General features: G+C 37.7%; 1 protein-coding gene across 6 annotated transcripts in view; it reads left to right on the top strand.

The window, feature by feature from the left end:
• The window catches only part of LOC127363045 (RNA-binding Raly-like protein), a 42690-nt gene extending 31456 nt beyond the window's left edge, over positions 1–11234 (top strand). For 5 of the 6 annotated variants that reach the window (XM_051399510.1, XM_051399484.1, XM_051399493.1 and 2 more), the window contains 7 exons: positions 3564–3645; positions 4373–4420; positions 5186–5376; positions 6516–6629; positions 6889–7046; positions 9628–9665; positions 10435–11234. In XM_051399510.1, the coding sequence (XP_051255470.1) occupies positions 3564–3645; positions 4373–4420; positions 5186–5376; positions 6516–6629; positions 6889–7046; positions 9628–9660 (626 nt within the window). In that variant the 3' untranslated portion in view covers positions 9661–9665; positions 10435–11234. The remainder of the gene's footprint in view (positions 1–3563; positions 3646–4372; positions 4421–5185; positions 5377–6515; positions 6630–6888; positions 7047–9627; positions 9666–10434) is intronic. The other variant, XM_051399522.1, reaches the window with a different exon arrangement.
• Positions 11235–13727: the final 2493 nt, after the last annotated feature.

The following is a 13727-nucleotide window of genomic DNA, read 5'->3' as shown; positions in this document are numbered from 1 at the left end:
GAAGAAAAAAAAAGATTTAAGACTGCAAGACGACTTGACTTCAGCTCCTGTCATGACATTTGCTGCAGCTTGATCCCCAAGGCAGTTGATGCAGAGCTGATGTTTTATCTGTGCAACTTGTTGAACCTGTCAAGGGTGACTCATCCATCAGACGGGGATCTCTCCTCTCTCTGTGTGTGTGTGTGTGTGTGTGTGTGTGTGTGTGTGTGTGTGTGTGTGTGTGTGTGTGTGGGGGGGAAGGGGGTGTTTGATATTTGTTTGTGTTTTTGTGTATGACCTTGAGCAGCACTCTAGGCTGATTGAGCTGAGTTTGAGCAGAGGCGGTGACGACAAGCCGGCAGACTAAACGCAGTGATACCAGCCTGGTTCAGTGCAGTGTGATTCTTGGCAGGTAGAAGAGGCTGTCAGTCATGGCAAGAGCCATGTGGTGTGTACAGATGACTCACAGTAGTCCGCGAATGCATTTCAAGGGGCTTTAATTAATTAATAAACAAGATGTTAAGTACACTGTTCTAACATAAACTTTTAGCCCCTTTTTTGCAGAATCGGTCTCTCAGTTGTCTCAAAGCTTTCCACCCTTCTGCTCGTCTTTGAGTGCTTCAGTGGACTGAAGAGAAATCACTAAATGAATCAATGCTTTCTACCTTAATTCACCTGGTTAGTCTCATCACACAAACCCAATACTGTCTGTGCTTACACAACACAAACCTGCCAGCTTTAACAAATACTTTTAGTAAAAAGTAATCTGTAGACTTTAACTTTTCTAGCTTTCTACTTTTCAGTGGCTACCAGCCACCTTTGTTGTGTGCTTACAATATTTCCTTACTTTCATTGTTTATTGTTTAATTTTGTATGCATATTAAAAGCACACACACCGATCAGCCGTAACATTATGACCACCATAATGTTATGCAGCCCCCATATGCAACAAACTGTGATGCACTGTTTTTTCTATCAGAAACAGCATTAACTATTTCAGCACTACAGGAGCTCGTCCGTTGGATTGGACCACACTGGCCAGCCTTTGTTCCCCACGTGCATTAATGACCCTGTCTCCAGTTTACTGCTTTTCCTTCCTTGGACCACTTTTGATAGGTACTGACCACTGCAGACTGGGAACACCCCACAAGAACTGCAGTTTTGGAGATGCTCTGACTTAGTCAGTTTTGCAGAGAATTCCGAATTCCGAATAAATTATGATGTATTGATAATTTATTGGCTGTAATTTAATGATCTCAATAATTCTACCTGGATAATTATCGTGCATCCCTGGTATGTTCTTAACTGGTTACATGGATATTATACAAGATATTTCTTTATATGCTTTTTGAAAGTTGTTCTGTTATTAACAGCAGATGTGATATCTTTGACCTGTATGTGACAGTCATTTTTAACAAAAATTAATTCTTGGAGCTGAGAGCGTTATGTGACCAGACACTGCTCCTCTTGTGCACAAGAGGCCACATGTATCTGATGATAGTTAACACTTCTGTATTAACAGCCAAGAGCCAGACGAGCGGCTAATTACAATACCACTGTCTGAGTTAACAGCACTGGAAAACATTTAAAAATCACTTTTCTACTTGAAATGCACCTACTGATTATGCATGATTTCTAAATAGCAACATAATGTAAGTTTCTTGAATATTTTTTTGTGAACTGTAGACGAGCAGTATTCATATTATTACATTGAACCTCATCATAGCTCTGTTAATATGTATGATTTTCATAAAATGCATAAAAAAGGTCCAGTATTTCAGTTTGGTCGCTGCAGAACAAGTTTCCTTTTATAATGTTTTTTTGTGTCATGGACTTGGATGTCTTTTTATATAACTTGATGAATGTCATAATCTTCATGTCTTTTATCAAGCATTTAAAGGGATTTGGTATGACATGAATGGCTTCTGTACATGAATGCTTAGATAACTGAAATCATCATTGCCAAAACTTTACAGTAAGAACATTCTAAGGTCCAGTGTGTAGAGGTTAGTTGCAGATTACAACTCGCTTCACCCTCCCTTTCCAAGCGAGAGTAAGAAACTACAGTGGCCCTGAAATACCTGAAAAATACAAATGGTTATGTGGAGTTTTTGGTTTGGTCCATTCTGGGCTACTGTAGAGACATGGCAGCATCTGTAGATAGAAATGTCTCATTCAAAGGTAACAGAAACACATTATTATTTATTATTTTCAGTTGATTATACACTAATTAAAACATACCTGTGAATATTTTTTTTTCTATTTTATTTTTTAAAATTGTTCATCTTCTTAAAACATTAAATCTGCAGAGTTTCACTGCAGAGGTTCAGCCTAATGTGTAAATGAATGTTGGAGAAAAGTTTCCCCTCATTAAATTCATTTCGCTAAGATTGGGGGGGAAATAAAAAATGTGCGAGGTTGCCAGAGGTGAAATTTAGAACAGAATAAAGTCTGTGTGATGTGTCCGTGTCCGAGAAGTGATTTAGGGGAATCAGCCCTCGAGCTTTTGTCAGCGATGCTCTTCCTCTAATCTCACCTTGCACTCTTTCTCTCCTCAAAAGAAAATCCTCTAATTAGCGGTGTCACTCGTCACCCAAAGTTGGGATACTGAAAGTTACTCTGTGTGTTTTTTTTCATGTCTCTTGTGTCTCAAAAACCATGTAACTCCAGTGATGGTAAGTTGGTTGTGTTTTAAGTTGTGCTGTTGGAAAACGGCTGGTTTTATTGGTTATATTGGTCCGACCAATAGTCCAAAACCAACAGATATTCCATTTTTAATCATATAAGAGAGGGAAAAGCAGTAAATCCTGACATGTGAGAAGCTTGAATCAAAGAACGTTTGACAATATTGCTTGATTTCACATTGCTGTAGTCAAGACCCCCTTTGTTAAGTCCAAGACAAGTCTGAGTCTAACTGAGAGAGACAGTAAGGACTGAGATAGAAAAAAAAAAAATGCTTTTGCCATTTCCAGTGAGATGGGTTTTGGCAGCCTGGCATACTATTGCAAGTGACATTTATTGACATTTTTTTCCGACTGCCAATGTCAGTGCCCGTTCTTGGTGGATTTTGAATTAAACCAATACTTGTTTTATGAACAAGCGCACTTCATTAATAGTTTTTCTCTGAAGGAGCAAGTTACTTAGGATATTGTTGGACTCGGATTGAGACCAAAAATAATATTTGGCAAGATCAATGGCCAGGTCCGTGCAAATACCAAATCCGAGACAATAGAAAAAACATCTGACTCTAATAACAAGATTAGTTTTTAAGAGACACACTCTTTAATCAGTACAAGTATTTCTCCAATCTATAGGCTGAAATGTTGGAGGTATGACATGAATGAATGAATGAACGTATGAACGTTTACATGTCTGCAAATATTTCACAACAGTGATGTGTGGAAATGCCAAGTTGCCAAGTTCTAAGTCAACCCAATTTTCACAGTATTATCATTGCAGTCATAACTAAACAGATTGAAAGCTCTTAAAGTCTAAAGCACATAAACATATCCAGTCATATGTTCTCAAAAACAATGCATATGTTTATGTATAAGAGCTGCTACTCATTGATCTTAATTTTTCAGATATTAACATGGCAGGAGAGCCAAAACCATACAGGCCTAAGATGGGCACCAAGAGGCCTCTCTCATCCCTCTACAGGTCTGTGTGAGTCTTATTTTACTGTATGAGTTGGATATTGCTTTGCTGACCTACTTTTCCCGCCGCGCTTGCATTCCGCTGTCTGTAAAATATGTGCTCATGATGCTCACTGGCAGGCCCGGTGCTTCTGGAGGAACAGTCAATTCTCTACCTGTGCTTTCCCCCTTTTTTTTTTATTTTTCTTTTTTTGTCTTTTGCTATTACATATTCACTCATTTTTATAGTCATTTTAGAGGCTGACATCTTAACAAGCTACGAGAAATTCAAAAGCACATGTTAAATAGGGCTTTTAAAGGATTTGTGTGACATTTTTGGATTTGTGCTTATTTGCTTTCTTGCAGAGAGTTAGATGATCAATACCACCCTCATGTCTGTACACTAAATATGAAGCTAGAAAGACTCGAAACAGGGGGAAAACAACTAGCCTGTAACAAAATCTGACTTGTTACAGTATGTTTTGTTAATATGTACACAAACATGTAAAAATGACATGTTATTGTTTATGTAAAGTTATGCACCAGTCAGATTAATAAAGTCACAGACCCAGGTAAAGACAAGATAACCAGCTGCTAGCTGTAACCTCATATTCAAAATAATACTTCAGCCTTTTGAATCATTTATTTACTTTCTGGCTGAAGTTATATTATAGATTATTCAGTTTAGATGTGTGTGTACTGTACCTGTCATGCATTTAACACAGAAAGAGAGAAAACAAAGTCTTTTATCTTTACAGTGGCTACGAGTTTGACTATGACTACTACAGAGACGATTTCTACAGCAGGTATGTAAAAGAAATATAATCCTATAGCGCAGTCTGGCTGTCTTTTTGTTTTACTTTCCATACCGTCATTCCATAAGTCCCCCTCTCTCCTGATATTTTGCTCCTCTGTGTACACCCTCCTTTCTCCCTATTTCCGAGTCAGCTACTTAGATAAAGATGAGTTTTGAGCAGAATAGTCCCATTTCCATCTGAGGCAAAGTAACTACATTATCATAGGCATAATGAATGTCATATTGGGGAGGTTTTTATTCCTCTCCGTTGGGCTTACTAATGATGCTTTTATCCGCATAGACGAGTACTGAATGTCAGATAGTCCCCCGGCTGGTCATTTGCGCTGCCGAGGCAGAGAATGTATCTTCCTTCTGACATTTTCATTGGTTTGTTTACTTCCTCTACTTTGCAATATCCCTGAGAGTTGAATCCTTCAGCTTTGAGTCATTATTGCTATTTTGGCAATTTGGTATGTTGTAGGCAATGGGGAACAGGATTTGATTGAATGGCTGTGGTGTTCTTCAATATGTACCGCTATCATTCAAACATATTTTTGCGGCATTTCTGTTAGGCACTTTGTAAGCACTTCCTGTTGTTCAAATAACTGCATCTAGGGGCTGCAGCAGTGACTCCTGGGAAAAACTTAGATGTCACACTTTGCTGTTCACTGCCAATAATAAATCCAGATATTCTGCTTTTTAAAAATGTGTTTTCCTGCACTTTAATACCTTTTTTTTTTTTGGTATAATTTCTCTGTTTCTCGTGTGTCTTCAGACTCTTTGAGTACCACGGCCGTGTCGTGCCCCCGACCCGGGCTGTGATCCCCATCAAGCGTTCGCGGCTAGTCGTCCCCTCCACACGCAGAGCCAAATCCTCTTTTCCAGTCAGGGCCTGTTCCTCCTCCTCCTCCTCCTCTTCCTCCTCCCGAGCGCTCAACGTCAGCTCTTCTGTCACAGCACCTAAACGTATGTTCTCTTTGTGTTTCTATTAAGTCATTTCTTCGTGCTCTCTTTTAAAGAAATTGTGTTTTTTTACAACTTGGGTCTTTAAGTTATCAACAAAGTAATCTGGAAACATTGCAATATCACTATAATAATAATAATAATAATAATAATAATAATAAAAAACATATTCTCTCTGTTAATTGACTGTTCTGCCCCCAAATGGCCTGAAAAAGTGCAGGTTTAAATGACATTTTGGGAAATAGATGAGAAGATTGATATCATTCTCGTATGTGTCTGTTGAATGTGAAGCTACAGCCAGCAGATGGTTAGCTTAGCTTAGCACAAAGACTGGAAACGGGGAAACAGTTAGCCTGACTCTATCTGTAGGTAAATAAATCCACCTATACTCTCTCGTTCAACAGCTACAGTCAGTACACGTATTCAAAAAAATATTTCCTTAAGTTAGTGAGTACAGTGTTATTATTAGTGATAGTAATGATGTTTAAGACTGCAAAAATGTGCAGATCCATTTTATTCCATGTTTTCAATCTTCTATTGGTCCAGCGCCTGCCTTAAATGTATCTAGATGCAGTGTGCAAACTATACCTTCCTGTGCTCCCTATTTTTAGGGAATAATGGCGATTTGATTAACGATTTGGGTTAAAGTGATTGAAGTTTAGCATGGTGCACCACCACGCTTTGATGGTGATGACAAGAGTCTTTTATAAGTGAATTGAGCCATGATGATGAAGATACATTTAACTAGAAATGCATGGCAAAAATAGCATAGTTTCAATATTTTATTGATTATTTAAATTATTAAAGTTTTATGTTTTCAGGGGAGCTCATGTTTTATTAGTAGGAGCCAAGCTCCCCCTGTTGTTTGTCTGAACGTGCACAACCTCTATGCATCGTTTGTGAAAGCTACAAAAATAAGATTCAACAGTAAACTTTGCACTGCTCGTATTCTTACAGTTACTAATCAGTATTCCCTTAATGCAGTGAAATAAAAACTCGGGCTTCTCTTCATATACCCTTTCACTATATCTGCCGCTGCCACATTTCTGGCGATGAACTTTGCTGTTGAGACATGTCAGAGCAGAGCAGTAGCTCCTTGTCAAACATCACATTAATGATACTTTATTAATGTATGCTCACAGTGAAGACAGACCAGCTCCTAACAATCAAAAAGGAGCTGTCACAGATCAAGACCAAGATTGACTCACTGCTGGGAAGGCTGGAGAAGATTGAGAGGCAACATCGCTCTGATGGTGGTAAGATTTGACAGAGGGGAGGGGGAGGACCTGTCTGCATGCAGATATATATGGGGAAGAGGCAGAGTGCTTGTGAGGTATTGAAATGAAAGACACATACAGGGCGAAGTGATAACGTAAATATAAAAGCTTTATAGAGTGCCTTGTCTGGGAGAAATATTATTCTATTAGTAGAAATAATAATCAATTCAATAAATCTGTTGTGCTCTGATGTTAACTGCCCGTCTTTCTCTGTCTCACTCTCTCCCTCTTTTTCCAGAGATGCAGAGGAAACAAGAGGAGGTGTGTGAGTGTCTCCATGGAGACGCAGCAGACCACTCTGGTGGCGAGGAAGCGGAGGGGACAGCCGAGGTGGAGGCGGGGGAGATGACGGACGGCGGCGAAGACGACTTTGAAGATGAAGGAACCAGTGATATGGTGAGCTGGCCAAGTAGCCATTAACTGTCTCAACAAGGAGTGAGTGGGCTAACTGAGTCTCTGAAAGTGAACGAGGGGATAATGTCGTTCCCTGGGATCTTTCTCTGTGTGAGAAAGAGAGAGTTTGTATGAGTCTACAATACAAGCCGGTCTTCAAGGTCCAGTCTGCAGGATTTAGTGGCCTCTAGTGGTTTTGTTGCAGTTCCCCCGCACAACCTCACCCTCAAAGCAAGGAAACACAGTGGCCAAACACAACAGACCACTACACCAGTGTTTGATTTGTCCTTTCTGGACTACTTTAGAAACATGGCGGTTCAACACGACAGCGTCTTTAGAACAGCTCATTCTACGGTAGCGAAAAGAAAACGATTCTTGAAATGAAAACATCTGTAAGTGAATGTCCCAAATGTTACATACTGGACCTTTTTTAATGCACTTCTGAGTGTGAAGTGGATGTTTCTGTCACTTTGCTGTGTGTGTGTTTAGCATTAGCTGTACATTTAAGGTCTGTGTATATTTTACACGGTGACAGTCAGAATCCCTGGCGTTGAAGTAATAGCTTGACATTTTGTGAAATACACTTATTTGCTTTTCATGAGTTTCATGAGACACCAATCTTATTTGCATTCGGTAAAAAAGAAGCTTTAGCCAGGACCCAGTTATCTTAGCTTAGCATAAAGACTGGAAACAGCTAGCCTGGCCCTGTCTACCAGCACCTCCAATGCTCACTAATGAACATGTTATATATTACCTTTATTTTTTCAATCCAACTAATTCTTGGCTCTGAGCTGTTGCAGTTGCCAGGCAACCAGGAAATTACTGGTCCCAGCCAAGAAACGGTTGTGTATATATACACACAGGTAAAATGGGAAATTGTAGTATTTACACAAAGAAGATATATTGTGGTAATTAGTGATCTGTAGAGGGGCTGGTAAGCAGATCTTGTTACATTTCAAGCCAGGCTGTTTCCCCCTGTTTACAGTCTTTATGCTAGGCTAAGATAACCTTGCACTAGCTTCATATTTACCCTACAAATATGAAACTGGTATTAATTAATTTTTTCGTCTAACCCTCCTCAAGAAAGTGAGTAAATGTGTTGCCAAAAATGTCTAACTGCTCCTTTTTAAAGGATAAGTTGTGCCCTAGCATGGACTACATTTCTCTTCTCATTTCAATAGACTAGATAGACAATCAACAATTACGTGTCTCGTATTACTAAGGCTGGCCAATACAATGCCTTCAGGGCTAACTACGTCTGTAACCTTTTCTAATAATTGTGTGTGTTTCCTGGAACTGTTTAATTTGGTACATATCGTAGGGAAAACAGAGAGAGTTCAGTTGGTACATTTCCAGTCAAATAATTAACAACCCTGAGTCTTTTATTCGGTGCACACAGGCCGGCTGAACATGGAGAAAATTAAGAGTTTGTACTAACAAGCACGCAATTCAACATGAAGAGTAAAGTTGATGAATGAAATGATGAATTAATTGTATGTGAATGCATTATGTACTTTGGTTTACATGGAACAATTATTTCAAGGAAATTGCTGTTTTCCCTGTAACTTCTGCAAAATGATGAAGCCACTTAAAATATAAGTAGGCAATTATGAAAAGCATCATCATCATTTTTATACTGATACAAAAACCATTTTTATTTTATTTTAATTTTTTAGAAAAAGTTTAAACCTTCTTCACAGTTAACAAAAAGTGATCATTTCAGTGGTGTTGAATAAAAATAAGGCTTTATTCTTCTTATAATGAGCAAATCCTATGAATTCCAAACCAACATTAGTCCAGTGTTTTCCAAACTGGGGGCTCAAATGATTTAAGGGAAGATGATGGAAAATGCTAAAACAAAATTGTTTTTAAATACAGAATTATTACCCTATTATTATGTGTATTAGTATATAATATAATTTATAATAATGTATAACTTAGGGAAGCCTCTTTCCTGATGAAGTGAAATTATCAAAATCTAATGTGAAACTGGTCAGTCTTTGTATCTTACAGGCAAAATACTGTTTTGCTCTTCAATGGAAAAATCTGAAGCACCAATTGTTAATCAATGGCTGAATGGCATCTCAAGCTGTCTGGCCATGGCACAAAAAGTCCCACAAAATATGGTGATTATGCACCACCTGAAAGTTACCCAACCACCTCTGTACTTTCTGATGAATAAATGTAGCTCATGACAGAATAATTAACTGATAAACTGTACAGTATGTGTTTTATATTTATATTTATTTTATTGTCTCATTGTGTGTATCGGTATATCGGTATCTCTAAATCACTTTTGTATCCTATTTATTGTGGAAAAATATAAAAAACCGGTGAACCAGAATTACCTAAAACTGATGGTATTATCAACCAAAAACATGTAGCAAAGATTTTAGTGGCCTTAGAAGTAGTTTTCAATAACAAATGATTTGATTCATGAAACAAACTTACAAGTTAATAAAAACACAAGTTAATTTAAAATGTATTATTTAAAATCAATAGGAATTGAAAAAAGACTCTATCTTGCTGGCCAGTTATCTCACTAATGTCATGACAGTGATTTATTGTTTTCTTCTAATTGCAGATAGAGAACCACATATCAGACATTGACAACTGAGTAAGGTCAGTATTTATTCTCCTTGAAACGCCATAATTCTTTATTTATATGGACCGTTGTCAAATATACCATCTGGAATTGTTCATTTTATTGTGAATAGAAATCGAACAGTGTCTGGATAACATATGCACAGTACCACTTTTCTGTGCCCAACAACTTGTAGTCAGCAGCAGCAGCAGCGACTCAAAACATCTGAGGCTTGTTTTTCCACTTTTAAGCAGAGTGAGACTGAGAAACACTGCTCTTCTAAATGGCCTGTCATTCTCTCCGTCTGGGAGCGTGACGAAAGGCAGCTTCTATGCAGTTATCACTGCTGACTGTCTGAACAGCCGCAGAGATAGGCCTCTGTCTCATCCGCGCTTTCCATCAGACGACATTTAAATCCCCTGATTTTCTTTGTATGAACAAATAGCTATGAGATTTAATTTGCCTCTTGGTAAATCCCTGCTCCCCCGCTGTCCTCAAGTGCCCGACAACCAAAAATCCCTTTCATCCACTCTGAACATGACAGATCGTTAAGATGATAGCCTAATGAACTGTTTGTCCTCAGGTGGATATCTCAGTGGTTTGCAGGTAATATGAGGGACATTAATGTTAGTCACGCCTCCCAATGCCTCCTCTGTTTTTCCACCCATCTCACTGGACAATCTTTGCAGATAAAACACATGAAGCTGTAGTCACCTTTTCTACATAGGTTCACTGTGAAACATATAATATAAATGTAATGAATTTTCACTGCAGTATGTCTGTTTTTTTATCTTTTTGTTTTTCAAGTTTGGGGGAAAAAGGAAGCCTTCGGTACAAGAAGTTGAGAGAACAGATACCAGCAAAACCTTCTTGATCAAGGAGGTGTATTTGAAATGAAAGGAAATGACGGGAGTGACTGACAGCAGGAGAGTTTTTCAGACTAGTTTGTTGCTTGTTTGCCTCATTAGAAAACGACACTCCTGATGTGTACTTCATCAAAAGGCTGGTTATGAATAATCTCCAGACTTACTGCAAGATCAACTGCAAATAGCAATCAATAATTTCCCTTCAATTTGATTGCCTCTCTGAAAAATAAAGGACAATATATTGTGTGCTTAATATGTTATGGTCTGTATTGTGCATAAAAATACAGTTATGTGACCAATCAGATGAACCATGAAATGTCCTCCTCTTTTGTTGTACCGCAGATGTGTGTGTGTTCTGTTTGTGCGCGTTGAAAACTGTGATGAGCCGCGATGCTGGCAGGGAGCTAAATATGAATGTAAGAGGAACACATTTACTTTGACACTTGATTATGATGTGATTTGCTTTGTTCGTACATTTAGCTGAAATGTACAGTATGTTATTTATTCACAATGCCTCCACACAGTATTGTATGCATATCATGTTTCTCATTTGTCATACATGATAAGATTTTGAATTCTGTTTACATTCTGTTTATGGGAAACAAAAGATTACTATTTTTTACTATCAGCATGTTTAAAAAAAAAAAAAGTGGCTATTATGGATCATTTGTATTCATTGCATCTGTTGTACAGCTATGGATGATATCAGTTTTTGAAATAAACCCGTTCCTCCCAAAAAAAATAAGAAAGAAAGAAAAACCTGGCTGAGTGTTGTGGCTTTTATTTTCACAAACAAAAAGAAATGCACACTGTGTTTCTGTGTGTGTGTGTGTGGGGGGGGGGGCTTCTGTCAGTACAAAAAACTTTATTTTCTCTTAAGACTTGCAGAACAACTGGAACAATCTTTTTTTATTTACCTCCTATGGTGGGAAAAGTAACACTGGGAAGTTGCTAACTGCTGAAACTTAAATGTATCAAAGGATTTTTAGCGACGTCAGTCTGTCGATTTGCTCCAGACTTTAATATCCTAACAACGTTCGTGATCCTCAGAGGATAAACTATTTGGTGCTTCTCTGACTTTTCATTTAGTGCCAACGTATTCGTGGGTTTGACCAAATATCTCAAAAACGATTAGATTACATTACATTTTGTAAACACATTCAGTGGTGAAATATAACTAAGTTCTAATACTTACTTTGTACTTCTAACAGAGGGACATATTGCACTTTGGTAGTAATTAAGTAGCCCTGTAAAATAAATGTGGAGTACAAACAATATATATAATTAGAGATGAACTGATTTGTTGAACATTGATTTAAAACTACCACCACTCAAATGTGATGATTTGCTGCTTTTTCATTGTGATTACTTTAATGATTTTGTCAAACAAACAGTGTGAAGGTGTCACTTTGAACTAATTGTAACAGTGTTGCTCACTATTGTTTTACAAACCAAACAATTTCAGTGACTGAGAAAATGATAAGCAGATTAATTAAAGTATATTAGTTCTAACCAACAGTAAAATGCTGCTTTGCATGAGTAATAACAATCTTATGTTAATATAACATTTCTTAGCATTGAGTACTTTTACTATTGATACATTTCAATGCAGGACTTTAACATGTAATAGAGTATTTTTACTGAATGGTTTTAAACCTCAGTAATGGATCTGGATATTTCACCACAGCAGTGATGAACTGTAGTAACCCCCCTGTTTTTATTTAGATCTCAGAGATGATGCACCGTCCCAGTATTTTGTTTGTGATGCTAAACCAAGTTCTTAAGTTCCAGCTTTGAACCCAGGATGAACACCCAAAGGCATAAAAAGTAGCACACGCAGATATTGAAGGAAAAAGTGGACTAATTTCAATCACACCAATGTATTTTGGCCATATCAGAAAAATATGTTTCAGCCTCATGGCCTTCATCAGAGCACGATCCCTCTTTTTATCTCAGCCATCATCAAGTCAAAAGTTTAGATCGTCCAATACTTTAAGGTTTATATAAAATTAAAAACATTCCCATCAGCCAATGCACTGAACTAAGATGGTAAACATGGTAAACGTAAACAATCTTAACCTCAATATGTTAGCATGCTGATTTAGCTCAATACGCTATAGCACACTAGCACAACTGTAGACTCTTTATTAACACTGAATAACGTCAGAAATAACATTGCAAATGAACTGCCTGACTCTAACTAAAGTTATACTCCTGTGTAACTTCTCCCTCCACTCTCAAGCCATTTTTCAAAGCAGATGCAGCAAGCAAGGTGAAAATAAAGGCAGAGGATGATGCTAAATGTACAAATTCCCTACTCAATTTTAATTATAGCATTCCTATACGTTCTGCCCTGTTCTCTAATTGGCAATGAGAATATTCATCTAAGTTTTTAAACACAGTGCCCTTGAAAACTACAGCCTCTGAGAGATAAGTGGTGGTGAGGCAGATGGCATTTCTAATTCACTCACTTCATTAGCACCAGATCATCATTTTCTCAGGTTAAGGAGGGCCACTGGCTGGGTTGCAGGTATAATTGGTTCTATCATCGCTGGCTAGCAGCCAGTGAGTACAATGATAAGTCATGCAGCTCCTCTAATATGGACAATGTTCAGTGTGTGATGAACTGAATCAATCACCAGTCTGTAGCTGCTGGAGGAATTATGAGTATAATAGGGGTCAGGATCTTTATAATACATCTGTGATTAGCCATAGTTTGGCGAAGATGCAAAAAATGTACCAAGCTTTGTATCACAGGCCTATAAGTCAAAGACTGAGCTAATGTAGGAAGTTTTATGAATTATATGTTAGGCAAGCATAAAAAGAGCCCATTTATATATTTATATATTGCTCTATGAATAATTCCAAGATTGCAAAGTTTCATCAGCTTTATGTTCTTCTAGCTCTTTGTTCTCCACGGTCCAAATTAATATATTTCACTTACGACTCTTTTGACTCTTACCCCCCCCCATCCACAAACTTTTTTACTAGATAGTTTGTCACATATTTGCTAATGTGCATAACACTTTCAAGCATTTAAACATATTTTTTAAGCTGGTGGATTTATCTCATTGTTCTTCTGTGGTTCGTGCAGCCGGTTTTCTAACTTTGTAGAAGAGGCCAAATGCCAATATTAATGATTTACTAGCTCTATTGGTAATAAATCAATGTTTAAACTCAGGTTTGGAGATGCCTGATAAAATAAGTATAATAAAAGTAACCTTAAAGATTATA

Source organism: Dicentrarchus labrax, unplaced genomic scaffold (assembly GCF_905237075.1).
Source record: "Dicentrarchus labrax unplaced genomic scaffold, dlabrax2021, whole genome shotgun sequence".
Lineage (NCBI taxonomy): Eukaryota > Metazoa > Chordata > Actinopteri > Moronidae > Dicentrarchus > Dicentrarchus labrax.
The sequence above is the reverse complement of the archived record's forward strand: the minus strand, read 5'-3'. Positions and strand labels throughout refer to the sequence as shown.